Source organism: Cervus elaphus, chromosome 8 (assembly GCF_910594005.1).
Source record: "Cervus elaphus chromosome 8, mCerEla1.1, whole genome shotgun sequence".
Classification (NCBI taxonomy): domain Eukaryota; kingdom Metazoa; phylum Chordata; class Mammalia; order Artiodactyla; family Cervidae; genus Cervus; species Cervus elaphus.
In genome coordinates, this window is record NC_057822.1 from 45656993 (window position 1) to 45684622 (window position 27630).

General features: G+C 40.5%; 1 protein-coding gene across 11 annotated transcripts in view; it reads left to right on the forward strand.

Moving 5' to 3' along the window:
• FTCDNL1 (formiminotransferase cyclodeaminase N-terminal like) overlaps positions 1-27630 on the forward strand; it is a 153545-nt gene that overhangs the window by 80207 nt on the left and 45708 nt on the right. For 8 of the 11 annotated variants that reach the window (XM_043910462.1, XM_043910463.1, XM_043910461.1 and 5 more), the window contains one exon: positions 1400-14129. The exons of the other annotated variants lie outside the window; for them this stretch is intronic. In XM_043910462.1, coding sequence (XP_043766397.1) covers positions 1400-1836 — 437 coding nt within the window. In that variant the 3' untranslated portion in view covers positions 1837-14129. Of the gene's footprint in view, positions 1-1399; positions 14130-27630 lie in introns of those variants that run through there. 11 annotated transcript variants of the gene reach the window in all.

Sequence of the window (27630 nt, forward strand, 5' to 3'; positions counted from 1 at the left end):
TCTGTGAAATGTTAAAACTGATATAATTCTCAAAGATATTTAGAGTAAGTGATTGGTGTATGAGGTTGAGAGAGATATGTATTGACTGTTAGGAAATTTAATTTTTATGAAATCAGCATTATGGAGAAATACTGTAATTTGATTCATTCCTGCAGAATTCCCAATAGAAAGAGGCCCAGCCTCGGGAGTTGAAATGTTTCATTATGTACATGTGTGGGAAAAAGATGAAATGTGGTTTCCGTGTGCTGATTTTTTGTAAAGCGTCTATTAGTATGAGAGTACCCAGGCTAGGCAGCAAAGCCCCCGAACCACGGCTGTCAAGGGGAGAGTGAATTCAACAGGATCTCTCGTTGAATACTGACATCATGAGCAATAAGTTTGAAAGTAGTAAGAAAAAGCAATGACAGTAAAATGATGTTGAAATAGTAGCTAAAGAATTGTCTCATGCTGAAGATGAGGTCAGCCTTTTATCCCTCATCAATCCCTAGTCAACTTTGCTTTTAGAAATGTGAAGTTGCCCCAAAATGAGGAAACTGCAAACCTAAGCTTTTTATACCAATGCTAATTTAACCAAGTTGTCCATCTTATAATGTAAACTATAATTAGAGCAGGGATATTTATGTAATGTGAGCTGCATCATCCCCAAGGCAGAGTAAAACATGCTCTAGAGTAACTGGGCTCTGGAATAGCAACGACAGTCCTAGTCCCTTGGGAAGCCGAGGATGGAAGAAAGAGATGCCTCCAACTAGTTATACCAAGAAGGTATACATAGTGCTCCAAATCCTGCCCTGCCAAACCTACGTCATCATGAGACACAAGAGTCCCTTTGTCCTTCCCAATTCCAAGACTGTTTGTTACTTTTTAGTGACCTCCTTTACTAGCCAAGACTGTTGAGGTTCATTCGAATCTGATCTTAACCTAGCTCAGTGATGACAGGTCTGTGTTTGGGGAGGAAGAGATGAGTACAGAGTGTGATTTATTTCTGTCTCCCAGATCCATAGACCTGGCACTGAATTCCAGCCCCTGTGGAGATGGCCTTGTAAATGAATGGAAGGCCAATACATTTTACTGCTATTGATATTTGATTTTCAAATGTGCCTTTTGAAATATCTGTTGATATTTTCAAAAGTCTGAGCTTTTCTTAACCATTCCAGAGTAAACATCCAGATACATTTAGAGTAGATGAAAATATCTACTTGTAGCTCAAATAACTCTGTTGGTAAAAAATATGTATGACCTTTAGAAAATTCTGGAGTTAATAATGAGGAGTATTTCTGTGTATTATTTTAAAATAAAATCAAGTAAAGTCAATAGAATAGAGTAGAATTGGGTAAAGACTAGAATCTTCAAGATGATGCTTTTACTTTGCTTGACTAACATGCTTTTCTAAATGATTTAGGCATCGGCGCTAGCCCATATGTGATGAACTGCAATGTTACCATAGATTCTCAAGACTTGGCTCTGGGAAAAGAAATTGCTAGTGCCATTCGGGGCTCAAATGTGAATGGACTGAAGGGCGTCCAAACAATGGCTTTTCCTCATGAAGGGAAAATTGAGATAGCTTGCAATGTAGAGAGTTTTGAAGATCAAGAAGTTACAGAAACCTCCGAAGGCTCTCAATACATGGCTTACAGTGTCCTTGGGGACCATTTTTATTATGTATCTCCTCATTACATAGAAGCTCAAGTTAAAAAATTGGCAAGTGATCGAGGAATCGGTACGATAGGGAGAGCATTAATTGGATTTACACCCCAAGAGTGCAAGAGCTGTGCTGAGTATGCAATAAAAGAAAGCATTGGGGAGTTCTGGAAGACACGTGGAGGTGTTTTCATGTGATCCAATCTAAGGTTTCACTGAAATTGTAAGAAAAAAATATCAGCCATTGCAAACTTTTCTTATCGGCCTGTGAAGACAAGGAGAAGATCCAAGAGCTTGGTTCCAGGTGTGAATTGGAAAACTAGAAGCATTCTCTGTCCAACGACAGCAACAGGTGTTTATAGATTGTAATTGCTTTATGATATTTCTAGTCATCATTGAAACTTTGTGAAATCTTCCTCTGTATCAAGTTCATGCACTTGGGTGTACTAGAAGCCCCCCTGAATGAGCTGGATAAAATGGCCATCGTTACTCAATCATCTTTGATTATCGTGAACTCAACTAAAAACAGACTCCATTTGTTTGGTGTTCCTGAGCTCTTTATTCCAGAGTCCTGTATCCAACTCTCATTTTTTGAGTCATCATTTTTTTTAATGTGCACTTTTAAAAAATCAAGTACTAAGTAACTAAAAAATGGGGAGAATTATAAACTAAAATTATCAAATAAAAGACTAATCATATTCTTTTATTCTTTCTTGTCTTGTTTAGGATGACCTACTATTCATTCTGGAGATAATTCCAAAAGCCAGACTTGTCTAATTTTTTTATGTTTGTGTGGGGAAGTGGAATGGTGGTGTTGGGCATGACTTCAAGGGATTATATTTATCCTTTTTGGAATTTAAATGGAAGTCTGAAGGTTTAGGGAATTTATTACTCTTGAGTGAAGTGAAGGGTATTGGTGGAAGAATTGTGTTTGAAAGAAATCAAAATATGTTGCCTCTTTGTGAACTAAAAGAAGCCACTTGCTAATTCTGGCAATTTTATGTAAATCCTTAGTGCTTATGTTTTTTAGTACAAGGCATTTTTCTGTCCATAAAACACAAAGAAATAAATTTTTCCATAGATTTTGTCTAGCAAATAAATTGTGGTTTTGGCTAATAAGAGCACATAATGTGAATTTAAGTAATTAAAAATAAAAGAGGTTGAACTCAGTCTTTTTATAGGATCCAGGGCATGCATGCATTCTCAGTTGCATCCAATTCTTTGAGACCCCATGGACTCTAGCCTACCACACACCTCTGTCCATGGGATTTTAGAGGCAATAATACTGGAGTGGGTTGCCATTTCCTCCTGCAGGGGATCTTCCTGACCCAAGGATCAAACCCAGGTCTCTTGTGTCTCCCGCATTGGCAGGCAGATTCTTTATCACTGAGCCGCCTGGGACACCCATAGGATCTGGTCATCTATCCAGTCTGTGTATTGGCCGCACCAGGTCTTCCATTGCAATGCGGGGCTCTTCGTTGCGGTGCATAGGCTTCCTCTAGTTGCAACATGTCAGCTTCTCCTGTTGCAGCGCATGGGCTTAGTCCCCCTACTAGAGATCAAAACCGCATCCCCTGCATTGGAGGGCAGATTCTAAAACCACTGGACCACCAGGGAAGTCTGTATCCTAACATATTTTTTTGACTTACATTTGACTCTTGACTGCAACTGCATTAATTTTGTTTCAGAATTATGTATACTTTTTGGGTGTTTTCTTTTTGCCGTCAATATAAATACAAGAAAGATGGAGTAATGATGAACCATGTGTGGTTTTCAGATGCAAGGAAGTTTAGCTGCTGTGGTGAAAAGAGCAGATGCTCTCCAGTTAGACCCAGTGGATCTGGGAGAGCTGTGAAGTAGTCATGCCTTGCTTTTCTCTTGCTTTGGCAGAGGCCATGTGGCCTAGTAGGACAAGCCCTGGACAGCAGATTCTGGCTTGGGTTCTGGCCCTTGTTATCTTTCATGGAGCTATAGTTTAATTACCTGTAAAATAGGGAAAAGAGTTTCCACCCAGATCATGTTCTGGGGAATTAAATGGAAGTACTTTGTAAGCTGTAAGGTGAAAATGAAATATTAGCACTCTTTCCAGATCTCACCTGGAGCTCTGCTTCACTTCTGGTCATCAACGTTGAGTAGATGGGACTTCCCTGGTGGCTCAGATGGTGAAGAGTCCACCCTCAATGCAGGAGACCAGGGCTGATCCCTGGGTGGGGAAGATGCCTTAGAGAAGGGAATGGCTCACTCCAGTACTGCTGCCTGGAGAATTCCATGGACAGAGGAGCCTGGTGGGCCATACACCATAGGGTCGCACAGAGTCGGACATGACTGAACGACTGACACTCTCGTTAAGCGGGTGATTGAGAGTAAAAACACAGGATGTCACTGTGTCATTTGGGGATGTAGTAGCAGTTGATTCATTTGCCATTTCCCTTCTTAACTTCTCCAGATTCATATCACTGTAGTCCAGACTGCTGGTTTTGAGCAAGGCTTATTTATAACCAAACATCTATTTAATGGGTGTATAGAGTTTCAGTTCTTGAAGGCCAAAAAAAAGCAAAATTCTGGAGATGGATAGTTATGATGATTGTATAGTAATATAAATACTTAATGCCATTGAACTACACACTTAAAATGGTAAATGTTGTGTGTATTTTACTACAATTAATTATTGAAAATTATATATTAATTTCCTGAAAGTTTAAAACAAAATCTGAATAAGGTAATTTCACTAACTCCACACTTCCTAAATAAAATTTTATCAAATTTCTAATATCCATTAAAGTATACAAGCACATAAGACCTGTTTTTCCCTTTTTCATCTATTATGATGAACTCAAGTACTACATATGAGACTTAGTTCATTGGTTTAAAATAGAGTTGATTAAATTTGACCTATGATACAGCTATCCATTTAAAATAATAATTTACCATTTTTGGTATAAATAATTTTCAAAACCAGGACAATTTTACTCCTTACCTCTTGTTCATATTTTAATCCCCCTGTTTTTTCTGTTGTCTTTCTGTCTTCCCTTTGTTTCTTGCCCCACCACGTTTCTCCAGAAAATCTGAAGCAGTTGTAAGTTGCTGAAGGTTTATCCTAGGGACAGACGTGGTATCATCAGTTCTTTCTATGTGTGAGCTGACAGAAGCAGCTGGGTTGATCTATAATGATAAGGATTATCAAACTGGGTTGAGAAAATCTGACCAAACTACAAATACACAAACTAACAAATAGGCTAATTCATATTAACCTTTTCTCATATTGCTCTCTTACAAGCAGACCAACACTTTGTGCTAATGTTCTGCAGTACCTTGTCCATTGGACCCTAAAGTGGACATTGTACGGCATGTGGCTTCATAGCTTGTTTAACCGCCATCTCCTGCCAGATGACTTTGCCCATGACTTGTGCCAGTTGTAAATGGGACAGAATTGATGTGGACAAATAGAGTTTACGTTTTATTAACTCTTCAGTGTTTTTGCTCTACCCCACTTTCCACTTCAACTTTTAGTTTGTTAGAAGAGGGATAAGGAAAGCAAAAAGCTAGTCTATGAGGGTGATAAGGGCTTTTGTTGGTGGTGGTGAGAGGGGATGTTATTTATTTCCATCCTGAAATTGGGCTTGACTCCACGATGTTAAAATGTCTTTAACGTAAGGGGGAGGGGCGGGCTAAGTGAAACAGAACTGTAAAATAAAGTAAAATGGGGGGTGATATTTTCATTCCTCAACATAATGAAAAGCCTTGCTCTGTAATTGGTTTGTACTGTCTTGGAAGTGGCGTCCGTGGACCACAAAGGACCACTCTATGAGAGATCTGCAAGGAATTTATCATTCCCTCTGGCTGAGCCAAAGCAGGCTTGATATCCAGTTTTGTTTAGTATAAATATTCTCATGTTACCGTTTACTTTGTGGGGATGTGAGGATCTCACTGACAGGGTACGTGCTCCACCGCCTCGCTTTTAAAAGGCATTTATTTGACTCTGTTGTTTGTACTTGCCCAGAAACTTCAGAGAATGGCTCAGGAACTTGTTTGATAAGCATCCAGACCATGCTCCCGGAGTATGTCGCGCTTGGGGGTTAGAAAAGCTTATTGTTTTAAGCAGGCCCGCACACGGCTTCGCAGGAGCCCATTTTTCATAGGTAAGAACGTTTAGGACGCTAACAGCAATCTCAGAGAGCGCTCCCCTAAGGCACGTGGAAGGGTCCTGGTGAGTGTGGCTGGGGCTGAACTCAGCCTGATGTTGGTTTACTCTGTCACTTCTTTGCCCTATTTGCAGTATTTTGGGGCAAATTAGTTTACTGTGAGTTAAGATATGCATCAGAGACCTAACTACGCGATGCGTTTCTCTTTTTAAAGGTGTGTGTATGGTTCAGCTGTTGTCTCAGCCCACACCGACCCTTCCCTGCACTGCGTGTGTTGCCGGGACGCTGCACAGCGCCTTTCTTCTCTGCTCGCTGGTTCCCCGGAGGCTCTGCCTGTATGGGGGAGCCAGGCGCGAGGCTGCGGGTCTAAAGAAGGACAGGGGCTTGCTCTTGCTGCTTCCCTCCGGCTTCTGGCAGCCCCACCACAGCAGTGGCCCTTGACCGGATACAATGGCTCTTAGTTCCAGGCTCTAGCCTTTTTTCTTGGTACTTTAGGAACTGGCCTCATCAGGCCCCTCAGAAGTCCCATCAGTGGCTGAGCCCCGGCTCCTCTGCAAGGCCTCTCTAAGCTTCTAGGCTCCGAGAACACTGCCTCCTCCCATTGTTCCTCCAGCCTCAGGGCCTGGTGCTTCCTGCAGTTACTTAGGTCCCTGGTACCAGGTTTCTCTCTTAGCCCTTTTAGTTCTCCAACAACTGTTGACCAAATTTTCAGTGTCATTTCTTTGGAAATACTTAGTGTGATTTCTGTCTTCCTGACTGGATCTTGTCAGAAACAAACTATCAACAGACCAAATGGAAGGAAAGGAGAAGGCAGAAAATATTCAGTGTGGATCTGTAGTTCCTAATGAAAGCAGCTTGTTGATGATCACTCGCCTTCTCATCCGCATTGTATCCTCTGAATTTCCTCGTTTTCTTGTTGTCACATTCTGTGATTCCTTTGACAGTCTTGCTTTTCATTCGGCTAATGGGAAGCCGCGTATTGAATTGGGGTAAGGATGGGAAATATGGTAAATCACTGGATGGAGTTTTCCAGTGAATGTCTTTCTTATAGTAGCTTATTGCACCATTAAAAATGTAGACTAATATAATTTAAAGAATTAAAGTCTTTTCAATGTTTTAATAGGGCATGTCTTTCCTCTCCTTCACCTGCCAGGTAGATGATGGTTTTTAGCTGGTGGTAGGCGCCCAGCCAAACATCTTTCTCAAATCTTCTGTGCACCATCCTACTGACTTTTTCTTAGGAAATCCCATACGCAACTAGTCACTGTTTCCTAACTTCTTAGGTACCTCTGTCTTCATGAAACCAACTGCTCTGGAGAAAGTAATCACTATGATTGATGTAGTCTGGAAATGACCTATTGTTATAAAAGTATAATGTTTCTAGTAAGTATAAAGAATTTTTAGTTTGATAAGTATTAGTCTCTGTCTGCCCTAAAATAATGTTTAATAGTTCAGCTTCCTGTGTATCCACTCCACTGTTTCGTAAGGATAAAAGCAAGACGAAAGAGCGAGATGCAGGAAAGAAGTCTTCAGTGAACTCTTTTCACATCGTTAATTGTGGCTCTCTTTCACTGAATTCCAACTAAGTGTCAAGTACCATCATGCGGTTTTTCCCAACAACCCTTTGGAGTAGAGGACTGTAAAGAAATAAAATCCCCAAATTCTTTTTAGCCCGCCCAGTCAATCAGGAGCCTCCTCCCACCATAATCCCTATTCTATAGGTTTATGCCACCACTCTAACCCTAAACAGTGCCCCTGGACCCAGATCGTCAGGACTTCAGGCCTCTCTGTCCTACGCCTGGCCAGCTTTTGTGTCTAGTTTCAGAAACTGTATATCCAGTTGGTTGAGCTTCCCCTTCCATGGCAGTTTCATAACTGGGATGGCCCACCTCAAAATCCTGAAACTTCTAGACCTTAGACTGCTCTCCAGTGCCTCTGTACTCTTTTCTCATTTAAAATTTCTTCCAGATCTGTGTTTTACATGGTCATGGTCTATGGAGTTCTTGCCCGTTTATTCCTTCCTCTTCCTGGAAGATCCACCAGCATCTGGTCTCGTTGTTTCCTCCCCTAGACCGGCTTTGCCTCCTCTGAAGGACTGATCCAGTGCTGCTGCTACGCACAAGCCTGCCTCACCAACTGAGGAGGTAGAGGATGAATCTCCATATTCCCAGGTTTTTCCCGGATGAATTTCCATGGCTTGAGCCACAAAACTTGCTAGAGTTAATGGGGAGATTCCTGGCATCATTCCCACTGTCCTGAAAGAGCCAAGATGGCCATAGGACCCAGGGTGATCCACGCTGTGCTGGCCTGTGCTTAGTCTGGTCGTGTCCAGCTCTTTGTGACCCCGTGGACCGCAGCCTGCCAGCATCGTCTGTCCATGGGGATTCTCCAGGCTAGAATACTGGAGTGGGTTGCCATGCCCTCTTTCAGGGGATCTTCCCGACCCAGGGATTGAACCGGGCTCTCCTGCGTTGCAGGCAGATTCTTTAACAGCTGAGCTATCAGGGGAGCCCAGGGTGGTCCCCATCGATATTTAAATCAGGGAGGAAAATTGCCACCAGATGGTGCCAAAACTGCAGCTAGGACCAGGGTGAATCTGAATTGTGCAGCCAGCACCCCAGAACTCCTGGCCGACTGTAGAGTCTCTCGTTTTTTCAACTTTGAATTCATGTCCCCACACTTCATACAGTTCTGTTTTTTGGACTTGACATGCTGGGTTGTGGCAGGGCCTTATTGATCTCTTTTTTGCTTGCTGGCTAGACTGTAAAGTCTCTGAGGGTAAGGCTTCATTCCCACGTATTTATTGAGCACCTACTGTATTTTAGAAGGGCAAATATACCACAGTGCGAGTGAAATTTAAACTGCAAGTGCCCGCACTTGCATGAAGCCCTGTGAGGCCTGGGGCAGGCCCTGGTCATAAACTCATGGGCTTGTATGATTTTGTAAAACTTGCAAATGTAAGATCTTTAGTCACAGTTTATTGAAACCGCTGTCTCTTCCTAATAATATTGCATGAAACTTCTCCTCATGACAGGTGATACTGGAGCGGCCAGGTCAGCTTCATGGGCTTAGAGCCTGCGCAGTAGCCCAGGGTGCTCTGCGTGTTTTAGTGTTCTGTTGTCATTGAAATTCTGAATAAGTTTTCATTGCACTGGGCCCCACAGACTATGTAGCTGGTCTGGCAGTGGCCATGGGCAGTTGGACCAGGTTAAAGGGAGGTTGGGTTGGGGGTAATTAGGATTTAGTGTGATATATACATGGGGTTCGTAGTCACTTCCATTCATAGTTAAGTTCCTGCCAACTCTCCCAGTGGGGAAATGGCTTCCAGGAATTACCACCACACCCCCCCAAAACTGTGATGGCTCACCCACAGTTGTGACACGTGAAACAGGGCCAGAGGCTCGTCACACGTGTCCTCTGATGTGCAGCGCCAGAAATGCCTAAGCTGAGTAAAAACAAAAAGCTGAGGCTCAGAGAGGTTACGTGACTTCCTTGAGGTCATACAGCTGATAAGTTGCAAGACCAGTTTCCCATTTAGGTTTGACCTTTTTAAAGTTTGTGACTTTTTGCCCATTGCTCTCTAGTTTCTGGAGCAATGAGTCGTTTCCTTAGAAACATCTTCTAAGACCATTGGGTTAGGAGATAGGCTCCATAATGCCTGCTGTTTCTTTCAGAGCCCACATCACAATAGTTTAACTACTAAAGTAAATGTCATTGTTATGCTCCATCTTCCTTGGAGGAAACCTTCTATTTCATTTGCAGCATGGGGTCTTGGCATGTATAATCAGTATAATCCTTTCAGTTCAGTTCAGTTGCTCAGTCGTGTCCGACTCTTTGCGACCCCGTGGACTGCGGCGCACCAGGCTTCCCTCTCCATCACCAACTCCCGGAGCTTGCTCAATCTCATGTCCATTGAGATCCTTTGGGTCTACTAATTTTCCGAGATACCTTTGAGTGGCTTCTTGCTTCAGACATTTTCTTTCTCACCTGTGCTCTTCCCCACGCCAAGTGGAGGTGGTGGTGGGGTCTGGGAACCACAAAATGTTAGGCTCCGAGTTAACACCAGGGTGTGCCAGGGTGGTGCGTTTGGTGATGGAGTGATGTTATCATTTCTTCGTTCTCACCTGCATATGGCTGCCTGGTTCCCATTCTAGGTACCAGGTACCCAGTTCTAAGGGGGTAAGGGTGCTGGCCACATGCCATGCATGTATCTATTTCATCGTCTTACGGTTTTGTAAACTGAGGCTTCTTAAAATGGGGGAACACCTGTATCCAATTTTCCCTGGAATGTACAACTGAGTTCTCTTATACTCCTCATTTCAAACAGGGTTTTCTGGATAACACCATCTGGGAAATGTCACTTTGATTAAAGTAAATATGCAGCACAGTTAACACCGGGAGCCTGTGTGAATTTCCCTAAGTAGCCACATCTTAGAGAAGCAGAAGGCAGCCGGCCCTTTGGGTTGGGAGAACTTAAGAGTGTCGCGTTCCACGCTTCGGTGTCAGCCGGGTGGCAGTGTGTGGCCGACTAAGCTCTGAAGGGTTTTGTGTATTTTTCTTTTCTTAACATTGGGCATTTTTTTTTTTTCCTTTTTCAGTTTATTTTGACAGTAAGAAAAAAAATATATAAAAATAAAAAACCGAGCTTTATGATTGCCAAGTTTTTCTTCCAAACTAAGAAAAGAAACCAGTTGTTGAAAAATATGATGAATGGCATCCTTTGTTTTACTTTCAATGCAGCACACGAGGGCACTGCCATTGGAATGAGGCCAGCTTCCCCAGGCAGGAGGGGGCCTGGGGCTGAAAGGAGACCCAGTGATTTTGTGGGGAGCGGGTCAGGTTGGTGTGTCAGGATTTCTTCTCAGCTCTCGCAAACATCTCTTTGCTTGCTCACACGCCCACCCCTCCTCTCTTTCAGTCATTCTTTGTGTTTTCAGCACTTGCTACTGACTAGGATGTCGTCTGTTTTTAAGGAAACACCACTGGTACAATGTGGGTCTTTCAGCCTTTAAGTTGTGGTTTTCGCAGCTTCCACAGCTACTGTGGGATCATGTCTGGTTGAGGGCAATAGTCGGTTGGTAATGTGTAAGCAAAACCCTATGATTGTTGGCATTATTCCTCCTTTATTCTTGTCTTGTCACCAAGTGGTTTGGGAGAGCCAAGGGGCAGAGTCCTGAGTCAGCCTCAGAGCAGTCCCCTTCGGAGCTCCCTCTGACACCCACCCACATGCTGGAATTAAGGGGAAGGGCTGGGTAGGGAGGACCACACTTCACTCTCAAGGAAGCAAGGGAAATGTCTCAGATGCCTTCAAAGCATCCACGTGTTTCCTAAGAAATTAAATCCAAAATTGCTCTGTGGATTTGGGTAAACCATAACCCAGCAGAACCTGTGGTGTTTCCCCAATTCGGAAGTCCCCTCTGAAAACTGTGCGTACCTTGGCTGGCATATTTAACTTCTCTGTTATTAATTTTGTTTGCAAGGATGTTTTCCTCGCTAGACTGTGAGCTCTTTGAGACTGTTTGATTCGCCTTGGTAATACCAGTGCCTGGCATGAGAAAATCTTTGTCAAATGAATTCATGTCCAAATAACTGGATTCAGAGCACTGAGAATGTCAGAACTACTCGGCTGTTAAGCATAGATGGTTTAATCGGTCATCAACAGACTTGAGGTTTTGTTGCATGAAGTTGAGTCACACCGAGGAGGTACATTTAAGGGAAGGAACCATTTGGAACTTCCGGGGAACAGAAAGTCTGGTTCAGTGTATGTATGAGGCCAGAAACAGGCTGGAGGCACTAAAATCCTTCATGAAGGCGCACAGGAAAGTGACTGCAAATGCAAACACCTGACTTAACTCCCCACGGGAAGGTCAGCAGAGGGCAGAGTGTTAGTGTGAGTGCCTCCCACATCCTCCTGTTGGCATTACACTTAGATTCAGACTGGCTTTTAAATGTCCTGTAGATCTGCTTGAACACTCTTTAAGGAAAAAAGATGCCAGTTTCTGTTCTGTGGGCACCAGATTGGAGCTTTTCTCCCCCTATTTCATTCAGCTAATTGAGCTGTGCTGTAAGGTTCAGTAATTTATTCTATGGAGTCTTTCTGTGCAAACAATTGCAGGCTGAGGCAAAGAGACTTAGCCGAATCTCTCCAACACTTGAAATGCGGAATTCATGTTTTGGAAAACACCAGTGAGTCACTGTCCTCAAATGTCATCAATAAAAGACAGTCTCCATCATCAGCTTTTCATTAACTGAGCTCAGAGTTGCCTCTTCTCATTGCCTTCTACATGTTTACAGTATCTCATTCTTTCCTTGATTCTGGATTTTCACACCATATGGCCACATCTCTAAGTCATTTTTCAGCTGCTCTATTAAATAGTAAAATGAGATTCAGAACAGATTTCTTTGATTTTAAAATAGCATTTTGGGTGTGTGACTTTTTTGTAAATAAAAAAAATTAAAGCACTCCAAAGCATGAAATTTCAGGTATTCCTATCCAGACAGGGGAAGACATAGCATTTTACTTACTTAGAGTAAATATATGTTTATCTTGTGGAATTTCAACTGCAATATAAATTGATTCATTCATCCTGCATATTGAAATTCATTTCTACTTGATTTAGCCTCCACTATTGCTAATGAGCATAGATTGAAAAGGAAATTGAAAGTATATCTTTTATCACCATTCAATATCATATTTCTCATTAGAAATGATTGCTAAAGCTTATGAGCAAACATAGTACCTATCAATAATGCTCTATTGCAATAATTGTGGTTGTGATTCCAATAAAATAAAATGTAGGATTTGTTTATGTTTTACTTTTTTCTGTGATACTTAGTGTAAGTATCTTGAGAAACTGAAAAGGAAAGAGTTATTACTGGTCACATTTAGATCTCACCAGTATGGAGTTGATTCATGCGGCTAAAAGCATTGAGTCCTACCATTTAATACAGCTTACTTTGTAAAGAATTAGACATTTTAAAGGCTATTAAATATTTACTGCTTCTTTTTCTGAGCCAGAAGGGACATTTAAGGGTAAGCAGATTGGTTTTCTTTTGTTTTTTTAAAGAATAGCACTTAAAAAAAAAATCACTGCATGAACAAATTTTGTAAAATGAGTAAATTTGCCATCGATCCAGACTTTAGCAGCAGAGACTGTGTCAGTCACAATCAGCTTATGAGTATGTGATGTGGAATCTTCAATTACCCATTAAATCTAGACCTCAACTTGAAGAAATGACTGACCTAGGGTTGATTGTTTAAAGTTAAAACCAAGTGCACTCAACATCCAGAAGGTCAATAGTCTCTTAATTATAATCCAGTGAAGTCAACTTTAAGAAGTATAGAGTTTGTGAGCTTTAGAAATAAAGTTCACATGTTTTGACTCCGATGGTGATACTATTTGCTAGAGAAAGATGCTTCAGTTGAGAATAAGTCCACTGAATGAGTATATTTTGTTTATCAATATTTTCTTAGTTCATTATTTAATGTGATACACAGGAAGGTAGCAATTTGGAGCAACCGTTCTAAATAATTCTGGTAAAGTTATGCTTTTTCTGAATTACTTGGTATATTCATTGTTTTTATTGTCACCATGATGAGCTTACAGAAAACCTTAAATGACAGTAACAAGAAAGTAAAAAATTATTTTTAATCTGGTGTAAAATATTAAAATTGCAGTCATTTCCATGTGTTCGATTGTCTCTTTTTTATAACATAAATCTCAAAGACATAGGAAATATCACTGAACATGCTGTGTACTATTTCTAGAGTATAAAGATTATCTTTAATAAACTAAAATTCAGAGGGCTTGTGTTTTCCACAGAGCAAAAATTCTCACCTCTCAGCATTTACTAAGCACCTAAAAGTTATTGGTGGTAGCAATAATATAGACCCAGTGCTTTTTCCTAAAAGCTTGAAATTAAGAGAGATGGCACTTCAACAGGTAAAAGAAGGGTGCGTGGCAATGTGACACATCGATCAGAGCGACCAGCATGCCCCAAATTCTGCATTTTCAGTCTGAACGTGAGCACGGAGGCCCCCTCCTTGAAGGAGACCCCAAAGCGGGGTTGGGAGAGGCGCCTGTCTGTTGTGGCTTTCAGGTCCTCGCCTGGCAGGAGGCAGTTTATTCTTCTCAGAAGAGTGATCTATTCAGTAGATATTTATCCAACGCCTTGTGTGTGTCAGGCAGTGTTCGGGAGGACGGAGCTGTGAGTGAGACAAGGCCCTTGCCCTCAGGGAACTTGCTTTCTAGCTGTTGTTCAGTCACTGAGTCGTGTCTGGCTCTTTGCAACCCCGTGAACTGCAGCAAGCCAGGCTTCTCTGTCCTTCACTACCTCTTGGAGCTTGCTCAGCTCATGTCCAGTGAGTCAGTGAGGCCATCCAACCATCTCATCCTCTGTCGCCCCCTTCTCCTCTTGCTCTTAATCTTTCCCAGCATTAGGGTCTTTTCCAGTAAGTCAACTCTTCTCATCAGGAGCTTCAGCTTCAGCATCCGTCCTTCCAATGAATATGCAGGGTTGATTTCCTTTAAGATGGACTGGTTTGATCTCCTTGCAGTCCAAGGGACTCTCAAGAGTCTTCTCCAACACCACAGTTCAAAAGCATCAGTTCTTTAGTGCTCAGCCTTCTTGATGTCCAACTCTCATATCCATACATGACTACTGGAAAAATCATAGCTTTGACTATATGAACCTTTGTCAGCAAAGTGATGTCTCTGCTTTTTAATACACTATCTAGGTTTGTCATATCTGTTCCTCTAAGGAGCAAGTGTCTTTTAATTTCATGACTGCAGTCACCATCTGCTTTGATTTTGGAGCTCAAGAAAATGAAATCTGACACTGTTTCCACTGCTTTCTAGTATAGTCTACAAATAAATAAGTGAATAGAAAAAATGGTCAGGGGACTAACCGATGGTCCAGTGGCTAAGACTCCACACTCCCAATGCAGGGGACTGGGTGTGATCCTTGACCAGAGAACTAGATGCCACATGCCACAACTAAGACCCAACACAACTGTCAGATGATGCTAAGTTTCACATAAAAATAAAAGCAGAATGAGGAGGAGGGGGTTGTCTAGGGCAGTTTGCATCTTTGTAAGGTGGTCAGAGAATGCCACGCTGAAAGATTCCTTTTGAGCTGAGACAAGGCAGAAAGAAAGAGTACTTGTGTGAAGGAAAGGCAGGGCAATAAGACAGCTGGGATAAACCAAACAAAACCCTCCTCTCTACCTGCCTTGTGTTCATCGATTGTATTTGACATGGCATCACAACTGGGGAAGGGACAACTTACAAGAGTATTTAGGTCAAACGGTCCCTGATTCTCCGGTAAATACCAAACGATCGACTATTTATTGAATGCCTTGTGTGGCAGGCATTGGGTTGGGTATTTTGCAGCAGTCTCCAAGTCGAAGAAGTTTTCAGTTCAGCTTGGTCGCTCAGTCGTGTCCAACTCTTTGTGACCCCATGGACTACAGCATGCCAGGCTTCCCTATCCATCACCAACTCTGAGAGTTTACTCAAGCTCATGTCCATTAAATTGGTGATACCATCCAACCATCTCATACTCTGTCATCCCCTTCTCCTCCTGCCTTCAACTTTTCCATCATCAGGGTCTTTTCCAATGAGTCAGCTCTTTGCATCAGGAAGCCAAAGTACTGGAGTTTCAGCTTCAGCATCAGTCCTTCCACTGAATTGTTAGGAGTGATTTTCTTTAGGATGGACTGGTTGGATCTCCTTGCTGTCCAAGGGACTCTCAAGAGTCTTCTCCAACACCACAGTTCAAAAGCATCAATTCTTCTGCGCTCAGCTTTCCTTATAGTCCAACTCTCACATCCATACATGACTCCTGGAAAAACCATAGCTTTGACAAGATGGACCTTTGTTGGCAAAGTAATGTCTCTGCTTTTTAATATGCTATCTAGGTTGGTCATAACTTTTCTTCCAAGGAACAAGCGTCATTTAATTTCATGGCTGCAGTCACCATCTGCAGTGATTTTGGAGCCCCCCAAAATAAAATCTGTCACTGTTTCCACTGTTTCCTCATCTGTTTCCCATGAAGTGATGGGACCAGATGCCATGATCTTAGTTTTCTGAATGTTGAGTTTCAAGCCAACTTTTTCACTCTCCGCTTTCACTTTCATCAAGAGGCTCTTTAGTTCCTCGCTTTCTGCCATAAGGGTGGTGTCATCTGCATATCTGAGGTTATTGATGTTTCTCCTAGCAATCCTTATTCAAGCTTGTGCTTTATCCAGCCCAACGTTTCTCATGATGTACTCTGCATATAAGTTAAATAAGCAGGTTGACAATATACAGCCTTGATGCACTCCTTTTCCTATTTGGAATTAGTCTGTTGTTCCATGTCCAGTTCTAACTGTTGCTTCCTGACCTGCATACAGGTTTCTCAGGAGGCAGGTCAAGTGGCCTGGTATTCCCATCTCTTGAAGAATTTTCCACAGTTTGGAGTGATCCACACAATCAAAGGCTTTGGCATAGTCAATAAAGCAGAAGTAGATGTTTTTCTGGAACTCTCTTGCTTTTTCAATGATCCAGCAGATGTTCTCAATTTGATCTCTGGCTCTTCTGCCTTTTCTAAATACAGCTTGAACACCTGGAAGTTCACGGTTCACGTACTGTTGAAGCCTGGCTTGGAGAATTTTGAGCATTATTTTGCTAGCATGTGAGATAAATGTAATTGTGCAGTAGTGTGAATATTCTTTGGCATTGCCTTTCTTTGGGATTGGAATGAAAACTGACCTTTTCCAATCCTATGGCCACTGCTGAGTTTTCCAAATTTGCTGGCATATTGAGTGCAGCACTTTCACAGCATCATCTTTCAGGATTTGAAACAGCTCAACCGGAATTCCATCACCTCTACTAGCTTTGTTCGTGGTGATGCTTCCTAAGGCCCACTTGACTTTGCATTCCAGGATGTCTGGCTGTAGGTGAGTGATCACACCATTGTGATTATCTGGGTCATGAAGATCTTTTTTGTATAGTTCTTCTGTGTATTCTTGCCACCTCTTCTTAATGTCTTCTGCTTCTGTTAGGTCCATACCATTTCTGTCCTTTTTTGAGCCCATCTTTGCATGCAAATTTCCCTTGGTATCTCTAATTTTCTTGAAGAGATCTCTAGTCTTTCCCATTCTGTTGTTTTCTTCTATTTCTTTGCACTGATCACAGAGGAAGGCTTTCTTATCTCCCCTTGCTATTCTTTGGAACTCTGTATTCAAGTGGGTATATCTTTCCTTTTCTCCTTTGCCTTTCCCTTCTCTTCTTTTTATAGCTATTTGTAAGGCCTCTTCAGGCAACCATTTTGCCTTTTTGCATTCTTTTTTCTTGGGGATGGTTTTGATCACTGCCTCCTATACAATGTCACAAACCTCCATCCATAGTTCTTCAGGCATCCTGTCTATCAGATCTAATCCCTTGAATCTATTTCTCACTTCCACTGTATAATCATAAGGGATTTGATTTAGATCATACCTGAGTGGTCTAGTGGTTTTCCCTACTTTCTTCAATTTAAGTCTGAATTTGTCAATAAGGAATTCATGATCTGAGCCACAGTCAGCTCCCAATCCTGTTTTTGCTGACTGTATCGAGCTCCTCTCTCTTCGGCTGCAAAGAATATAATCAATCTGATTTCGATTTTGACCATCTGGTAATGTCCATGTGTAGAGTCTTCTCTTGTGTTGTTGGAATAGAGTGTTTGCTATGACAAGTATGTTCTCTTGGCAAAACTCTGTTAGCCTTTGCCCTGCTTCATTCTGTACTCCAAGGCCAAATTTGCCTGTTATTCCAGGTAGCTCTTGCCTTCCTACTTTTGCATTCCAGTCCCCTATAATGAAAAGGACATTTTTGGGGGGGGGTGTTAGTTCTAGAATATCTTGTAGGTCTTCATAGAACCATTCAACTTCAGCTTCTTCAGCATTACTGGTCAGGGCATAGACTTGGATTGCCATGATGTTGAATGGTTTGCCTTGGAAACAAACAGAGATCATTCTGTCATTTTTGAGATTGCATCCAAGTACTGCATTTTGGACTCTTTTGTTGACTATGATGACTACTCCATTTCTTCTAAGGGATACTTGCCCACATTAGTAAATATGATGGTCATCTGAGCTAAATTCACCCATTCCAATCCATTTTAGTTCGCATATTCCTAAAATGCCAATGTTCACTCTTGACATCTCCTGTTTGACCACTTCCAATTTGCCTTGATTCAGGGACCTAACATTCCAGGTTCCTATGCAATATTGCTCTTTACAGCATCAGACTTTACTTCCATCGCCAGTCACATCCACAACTGGGTGTTGCTTTTGTTTTGGCTCTATCTGTTCATTCTTTCTGGAGTTATTTCCCCACTGATCTCCAGTAGCATATTGGGCACCTACCATCCTGGGGAGTTCATCTTTCAGTGTCCTGTATTTTTGCCTTTTCATACTGTTCATGGCGTTCTCAAGGCAATAATACTGAAGTGGTTTGCCATTCCCTTCTCCAGTGGACCATGTTTTGTCAGAACTCTCCACCATGACCCAACCGTCTCGGGTGGCCCTACACAGCATGGCTCTTAGTTTCATTGAGTTAAACAAGGCTGTGGTCCATGTGATCAGATTGGTTAGTTTCCTGTGATTGTGATTTTCAGTCTGTCTGCCCTCTGATGGAGAAGGATAAGAGGCTTATGGAAGCTTCCTGTTGGGGAAGACTGACTGAGGGGGAAACTGGGTCTTGTTCTAATGGGTAGGGCCATGTTCAGTAAATCCAATTTTCTATTGAAGGGCAGGGCTGTGTTCCCTCCCTATTATTTGACCTGAGGCCAAACTATGGTGAAGGTGATGGAGATAATGGCGACCTCCTTCAAAAGGTCCCATACATCACTGCTACACTCAGTGCCCCCAGCTCTGCAGCAGGCCACCGCTGACCCACGCCTCCGCCCTGGGCACTCACGGGCAAGTCTGGGTCAGTCTCCTGTGGGGCCACTCTTCCTTTCTTCTGGGTCCTGGTGTGCACAAGGTTTTGTTTGTGCCCGCCAAGAGTCTGTTTCCCCAGTCCTTTATAAGTTATGGCCGCTCTATGGTGGGGTAATGGCGACCTCCTCCAAGAGGGCTTATGCCACACCCAGGTCTCCTGCACCCAGAGCCCCTGCCCCCGCAGCAGGCCACTGTGACCCTCACCTCTGCAGGAGACACTCAAACACAGTTCTGTCTCAGCCTCTGTGGGGTCTCTGGGTCCTGGTGCACACAGGTATGTTTGAGCCCTCTGAGCGTCTCTGGCAGGTATGGGGCTTGATTCTAAATGTGATTTCACCCCTCCTACCATCTTGCTGGGGCTTCTCCTTTGCCCTTGGATGTGGGCTCTCTCCTCCAAGTTGCTCCAGCACTTTGCAGCCACTGCCCCAGTGCCTTCCGTCTTGCTGGGGTTTCTCTGCCCTTGGACGTGGGCATCTCCTCACAGTCGCTCCAGCGCCATGCAGCCGCCACGCAGCCGCCACGCCAGCGTTAGTGATGTGCTTTTCTCTAACAAGGAAACGGGTGCTTAACCAAGGTGAAGTGACTTGCTTAGACCCACATAGCTTTGAATGCTGGACCCAGCATGTGGCCTGGTGTCAGTCCGTCCCCAGAGTCCCTTTCTGTATGCTCTTGCCTACCCAATAGGGTAAAATGCCTGGGAAATGGCCATATGAATGCGTCATTAAAATAGCTTCAAAATGTGGCAAATGTTAATGTTCTTAACTGAGAGAGAAAAGTTGAATTGTCTACTAGGAAAAGGCAGAATAGCAAATGACTACCAACCTTGGTTTGGCTTCATTAGAGGCCCCAGGATTTTTAGCCACAGAGAAGTGGTAGCATGGCCATTATTTTGTACGTTTGACTTTTTGGACCACTGATCCACATAACCTGTGATTTCTTTCTTCTCTCAAGTAGGAAATATCTGCTTTGGTCGCAAAGCTTTTTTATCTTAAAATTGCGTACTATATTAGGTATGTTGGTTCTTCTGTACAGATATAGACAACTCACTGGCACTTCCCTGGTAGCTCAGTGGTAAAGAATCTACCTGCTAATGCAAGACATGGGTTTGATCCCTGATCTGGGAAGATCCCTCATACCACAGAGCGACTAAGCAGATGCACCAGGACTATGGAGCCTGTGTTCTAGAGTTGCAGAACTGCAACTATTGAGCCCAGGCACTGCAACTACTGAAACCCACCATCCCCAGAGCCTGTGCTCCACAACAAGAGAAACCACCAAAATGAGAAGCCTGTGCAATGCAAGGAAAAGTAGCCCTTGTTCCTAGCAGCTAGAGAAAAGTGCATGCTGCAATGAAGACCCAGCACAACCATAAATAAATAAAGTTTCTTTTTTAAAAAGATATAGACAATTATGTGTAAAAACTACCCAGTTCCTTTATACATACTTGAAAATATCTTAAGATTTGTTGGCTCCCACCTTTTCCAGTCTGTACTCAAATATATATTAGTAAGGCTAATAGCCATTACTATTCATCTGGAATTATACATTTTTTAGGGCATCTGTATTTTCAATGATGAAGTTTAGGTATTTCTATCCATCTAAGACTTGTCAGCTGGGGTACTTTCATGTGAACATCAGTGTATGGAAAAGTGATCTTCAACTGGGATGATTAGAGATGCAGATCTTCCTCTTTATGTCTTTCTGTAAGGTTTTGGTCCTACACTTTGAACTAACCTTACAGAGAAAAAAGTGATAGCAAAGTGCAGTGCACATATAATGAGTATCTGTTAAAATAATAGCTCTGGAAAGAAACTGAAGTCTAATGCAGGACAGAAATATTCTTTACTTCTTTAGCAGATTTCATGTCACAGCTGGTTTTAGGTCTTGGTCCAAGTGGTTATGAGTTCTTGATGTCGATGCCATATGTTTAGAGGGAAACATCACTTCAGTAGCCATTTAGACCCTCTGTTCATTCTTGTGTGCTGTGCATTTAATACTGGATTCTGCTTTTTCTTTTTAATGCAGAGGTCTAGCTCAAAATTAGCTTAGAGTTTTAACTGTCTTTGTAGTCAAATCATGGTTAGTTTCGAAGAGTGAATAAGATTTTGTAGTAAAGATTCACAAAAGCAAAATGACTGTATAAATGCACTTAAAACTTCAGCACTTTTATCCCTTCTTTGTTCTCTAGTTATTTTTTGGTACTTTTATTATTTTTTAAGTTGATGATTATCATTCATGTAGGTTTTATATTTTTGTCAGTTGCTTCTCAAGTAATACCCCCCTCCTTGATCTATTCCCAGGCAATTCACACTAACCCCCAGAGAGCTTCTGTGGAAAACCAGACGAGAATTATGCTTTGGGTTGTATGTTCTTTATTCCCATCTCACCTAATTTATTATTATTTTTCAACCTCATGTATTCTTTACATTTCCAACAGTCTCACTATGCTTCTAAGGGAAGTCTGGACAGAGAGGTACTTGCAGGCAGTTTGAGATGTTAATTTCATATGTATAAGGATAGCAATTAGGATCAAGGACTATCTCTAGTTTAGGAGGAAGATTTGAGTCATCTTATAGGGATATAAAGAAAAAAAGACTCATTTCATCACTTTCCCAGGGTCTCCTCGGGCCATTGTGTGATTCTAGAAGCATTTTGAAGTCATTGTGTTGGTGTGTACACTCCCGAATCCATCCATTAAATACAAATCAAAGAATTATAAATTTAGTAACATATCTGAGTGTACAATGAGACTCTAGAGAGCAAAAAATACATTTGTGCTCCTTAGTTTAACCATAATTAATGATTAAATTACTTTTGCTTGGTACTAGGATATTTGAAAATTTAAAAAGCAGTCCCCATGATTTCTGTCTAGGATCTAGCTTTGGATACAAAGTATGAACATATGGAGTAATTAGAGAGCAATTTGAAGCAGTGCATGGACACAAAAAGGAGATAAATCTCTATGCTGGGCATAAATGGTCTGTAGAAACAAGAAATCATCAGAGGGAAATACACTCAGTTTTTTAGGAGACACAAATTACTGAGAAGGGTGAGAATATTGAAGAATGATATACCATAATTAAGAGTACAGAAATGGGAAATAAGTGGCACCTAAATGGGCTGTTTGTATGCAGTCAACACTGCAGGGCCAGAATGTCCCAGGCCTTGCTTTTTGCCCTCAAGGAGCTCACAGCCAAGCAGGGGGTAGAATATGCTAGCCACCTAATATAGCATCAGTAGGTAAGAATAGATGGCAAGAGTCATATATCCTATGCTGCTAGAGGAGTCTGGGCAGGCTTCTTGAAAGAGATAAAATTTGAAGAACAGAACAGGGACATTCAACAGGAGAAATAGCAAGATTTAGTTGGATAGAAGTGATATCTCTGATAAGAACCAATCTTCCATGTTCTTTAATTATCTAGTAACAATTATTTCTAAATTTAATGAAAGACCTACTACTTTGTGAGACCCTGTTGCACAATTGCTTCAGGACTTCATACTGGTGAAAACTAAGTATAATAGAAAAATTTTAACTTTCTCCAAAATTCATCTCCCATCATTTTTAGGTTTTTTCTTTTTAACAAAATTCACAGTGAATCATTTTTTATACATAAAATTATAAAGAGAAAAAAATACAAAATTCATAATGGAAACACTCTGCATTATTCATCTACAATTTTATCTTCTAAAGAGGGTAATATGAGTGCTAAGTCGCTTCAGTCGTGTCCAACTCTGTGGCCCTATGGGCTGTAGCCCACCAGGTTCCTCTGTCCACGGGATCCTCCAGGCAAGAATCCTGGAATGGGTTGCCGTTTCCTCCTCCAGGGGATCTTCTTGACCCAGGGATTGAACCTGTGTCTCTTACCTCTCCTGCATTGGCAGGCAGGTACATAAAATTATAAGGAGAAAAAAGATAAAATTCATAATGGAAAGCATTCTGCCTTGTTCATCTACAATTTTATCTTCTAAAGGGGGTAATATAGTTAATTCTTTTAGTACCACTATGGACATGAACTCACATAAGCGATGTAATTTTTTAAAATCTGATAACATGTACAAATATGGCATAGCATGCTAAAGGACAGGGACGCCTGGTGTGCCACAGTCCATGGGGTCACAAAGAGTCGGACGTGACTTAGTGACTGAACAACACAGTGTATGCAAATACATATATATGCGTATCTTCACATGTATATATCTGAAAAGGACACCTGATATTTGCATTGCATGTAGCCTCTCTCATCACCTTATATTATAGCATCAGAATTTTTTCTTTATACTATCCATCCTTTGGAAACCACAGTCATAAATAAACAAAAATAGATGGCCTTGACTGTATAATATTATATGGATTTAACATAAATTTCACATTATGTACAATGACACTATTAAATGTGTTAATACAACAAATAAAATGACCAATTCTCTTTAAATTTTAATGTTTAGCATATTTGTTTTGATTGTACATGTGGGAGCTGTGAGAACAGTTCTGCAAAAATACTTTGCAGGTTACCATAGTGACTAAACTGGAGTGCTTTATGGGGTTGCCCTTCCCCTGGGTCTTAATTCAGTTTCATGTTTTTTCAATCACAATCCAATAGGTGACATTTAGAATTTCCTATTCAAAAAAAATTTTTTTGTGTACATGCACATAGGTTTATAACTTTTCATAAATATATAATTGGATCATGCTCATACTCTTGAAGTAAAAATCTCCTTTTTCTCTTTCTCTTTTTCCGGGTCCCCACATTTCTCTTCTCTTCTTCCTTCCCCATCCCAGTAGACTATGTTAACAAATGGTAATTATCCTTTCATTTTTTTCCCCCTCTGTTTTCATACAATTCTATACAGGGCTATATATACATTTACAAATATAAAACAATATTTTGTGGAATTCTGCCAAAATTAATTGATATACAGTAGTTCCCATTTATTCCTTTTAATGGCTACTTAATATTCCATGCTGTGAATGAGCCACATTTATTTAACTACTTCATTTCTACTTTTCTGCTATGAATAAACTTCAATAAACATCATTATACATTTGTCCTCACCGGTGGTGTTTTGATTTCTATGGGATGGGTTCTAAGAAGTTGGGATTGTAGGGTCAAGGAGCATATTACATATTTTAAATTTTGCATATAAGTTACATGTTACTTTCCCAAAAGGACAATAATACATTACATTTGTACCTAGCAATATTTGGGAGTATCTTTTCCCCATGTCTCTACCAGCAATAGTGTTATAATTCTCTTTAGTTTTTGCTACTCTGATAAGTATAAAACAAAATTTTATTGTTGCTTTAATTTGCATCTTCCTGACTATAAGTGAATTGATTGAAAATTTGGATGAGTTTAAAGAACATATTTATTGAAAATTTGTGTCTATTTAAGAATAGCCTATTCATATCCTCACCTATTAGATTCTACCTTTTAAAAAAACATCAGATTGTGAGATCTCTTTGTATATTATAGACACCTTGTTGCTCAGTCACCAAGTCCTGTCTGGCTCTTTTGGGATCCCATGGACTGATTGTAGCCTGACAGGCCCTTCTGTCCATGGGATTTCCCAGGCAAGAATACTGGAGTGGGTTGCCACTTCCTTCTCCAGGGCATCTTCCTGACCCAGAGGCTGAACCCACGTGTTCTGCATTGGCGGGCAGACTCTTTACCGCTGAGCCACCAGGGAAGCCCCATATTACAAATGTGTGTGTGTATGTGTGTGTGTGTGTGTGCTCAGTCATTCAGTCATGTCCAGTTCTTTGTGACCCCATGCACAGTAGCCCTCCGAGCTCCTCTGTCCATGGAATTTTCCAGGCAAGAATACTGGAGCAGGTTGCCACTTCCTACTCCAGGGGATCTTTCTGACCCAGGGATGGAACCTACGTCTCTTGCATCTCCTGCACTGGCAGGCAGATCCTTTGTCACCGCAACGCCTGGGAAGCCCAGGTATGTTATTACACAAATATACCCCTTTATGTATCATCTCTGATGCAAATATGTTTTTTATCTCTACTGTTTCTTTCTTGCCTTTCACATGTTTTATGCTATATGCAAGTTTAAAATTCTTTTTACATACACCCTCAAAAAATAAAACTATCTAATTCTTTTCCTACCTCCCTAAAACAAAACCCTGTTGAAATTCCAGTTGGAATGGCATTACACTTGAAAATTAACATTTTTATGAAGTAAAGTCTTCTCAATCAAGAACCTGATATGTCCTTCTACCAGCCAGACCTTATTTGACATCTTTCATTGGGTTACGGTCCTCTTCAAAGAGGTCCTATGTCTTTCTTGGAAAATTTTTTCAAAGTATTTGATTGTTGCTACTATAAATATAATATTTATCATTTCTAGGGAACTAAATGGAGAAAAGACGTTGATATTTATCTTATATCCAGCTTTCTTGCTAATTTTGTTAATTCTAAAGATTTTTTTAAACGTGCATTTCTCATAGGCTTCCTGGTCATGCATTCATATTACCAACAGAAAATACATAGTTTTGTGTCTTCTTTTCTTATTTTTATGCCAGATGTTTTATTTTCTTCAAAAATCCCCAAGACAGAATTAAATAATAATGAAGATACTGAACATATCTACTACGTTCTTAATTTTAATTAAGATACTTGGCAATGCTTTCTCACTTAGGATAATACATACTCTTGATTTTTAGTTAATTACCTGCCTGTAGGTTGTTTTCTTCTATTGCTATTGTTCTTAGGGTTTTTCTAATTGGCGATGATTGCTGAATCATATCAAATAACATTTTGTCATTTATTAATATTTTCAATGATTTTTTTCTTAAATGTGTAGATATAAGGAATTATGTGATAGATTTTCTACCATTAAACACTTTCCATTCCATAAATAAATTAACCTTCGTTATATTACTATGCCTTTGACACACTGGTTATATTTTTGCTAATATTATGTTGAGAATCTTACCTATATTTATAGTGAAGTGGGCCTATTTTCTTTTTTGTGTTGCCATCTTTAATCAGTCAGTCAGTTCAGTTGCTCCGTCGTGTCCGACTCTTTGCGACCCCATGAATCGCAGCACGCCAGGCCTCCCTGTCCATCACAAACTCCCGGAGTTTACTCAGACTCATGCCCATCGAGTCGGTGATGCCATCCAGCCATCTCATCCTCTGTCGTCCCCTTCTCCTCCTGCCCCCAATCCCTCCCAGCATCAGGGTCCTTTCCAGTGAGTCAACTCTTCGCATCACGTGGCCAAAGTATTGGAGTTTCAGCTTCAGCATCAGTCCTTCCAATGCCATCTTTAATAGGTTTTGATATTACGGTTATGCTTAAAAAAAATACAAGAGCTTTCCATCTTTGGCTAGAGTCCAAAATAATTTAAGTGTTTTTGCAATTCTAATTGTTGAAAGATGGGATAAAACCATATTGCCCTGTTGACTTTTCAAAATAATAGCTCTTACTGTGGTAATAATCATGTTTTTACTTTTCAGGTTGATTTTAGGTGATTTATATTCAGTTAGGAAATCATCCATTTCCTCTAGGTTTTCAGATTGTTTGCTATGAAGTTATATATAGTATTCTTATAATTTTTAATCTCTTTTATATGTTTAGTTAAAATGCATCCTGTTTCACTTTTATCTCTATCTGGCTTTTGAGTATTTTTTTAAATGACTTTATAGATTTTTTTCAAAGATGAACTGTTTATGATATATCTATCCTTTCCATTTCTTTTGTATTCTATTTCACTGCTTCTATCTCTTGTTATTGTTGATTCTTGCCTCCTTGTTTCTTTAGGTTTATTTTGTCATTATTTTCCCAGTTTTTTGAGAGGGAACACTTCTTTAACTTATTTAAACAAATAATTTAAGGCCATGAATTTTCCTCTGCAAAGATCTTGCTGTATCTTAATTTCTCTTTTTACTTCACCTTTGGGGCTTATTTAAAAGAATATTTTTAGATTTCCAAGTTGCTCAGATGATTTTGTTCATCCTTTTATTGTTTACTTTTAATATTATTATGTTGTGATCATAGAGTATGTCCTGTTAAAATTTCTACTTAAAAAAAGTCCTTTTTCCCTAGAATTGCTGTCTTTCCCTTCCCTCAGCACTCCTGTTCTCATTACCTATTCATAATGCTTTGGCTATTATTCTCTAATGGAAAAATCAAATTCCTTGCATGGAATAAAAATAACACAATGCTTATCATTTCAATTGTACACTTAGTGGTAATGGCAGTATCACCACAGGGATGCAAAACAAAGTTATGTCCTTGGAAAACATATGTATTCATGTAATTTTTACTTTTATTTAAATATGAAAATATTGAAATTGGCTATCTGAATAAGTACTTGTTTTAGTTAATCTAAGATCCACTGACTTTAGGTTATGTCACTATTTATTTTTTACCATTAAGAAAGAAAAGTTTCTGCCAGTTGGATGGCTCAGTGACTCAGTGCTTGTTAGCACTTGGAATCCTGTGCCTTAAGGTTGCTTTTAGACTTCTTTTTTGTTTTGTTTTGTTTTTAGACTTCTTTAGACATATATTTTTTTAAAATTGTGGTATAGTTGGTTTGCAGTACCATGTTAGTTTTAGGCGTCCAGCAAAGTGGTTCAATTATGTATATACATATATATATTCTTTGCCAGATTCTTTTCCATTATAGGTTACTATAAGATTTTTAATATAGTTCCCTGTGGTGTATAGTAAATCCTTGTTATTTATCTATTTTGTATATAATAGCATGTATCTGTTAATCCAAAATTCCTAATTTATCTCTCCCCTGACCCTCCCTTCACTGTCCTCTTTGACAATCAATAGTTTCTTTTCTGTCTACGAGTTTGTTTCCATTTTGTAAATAAGTTCATTTGTATCAGTTTTTAGATTCCACATATAAGTGCTATCATATGAT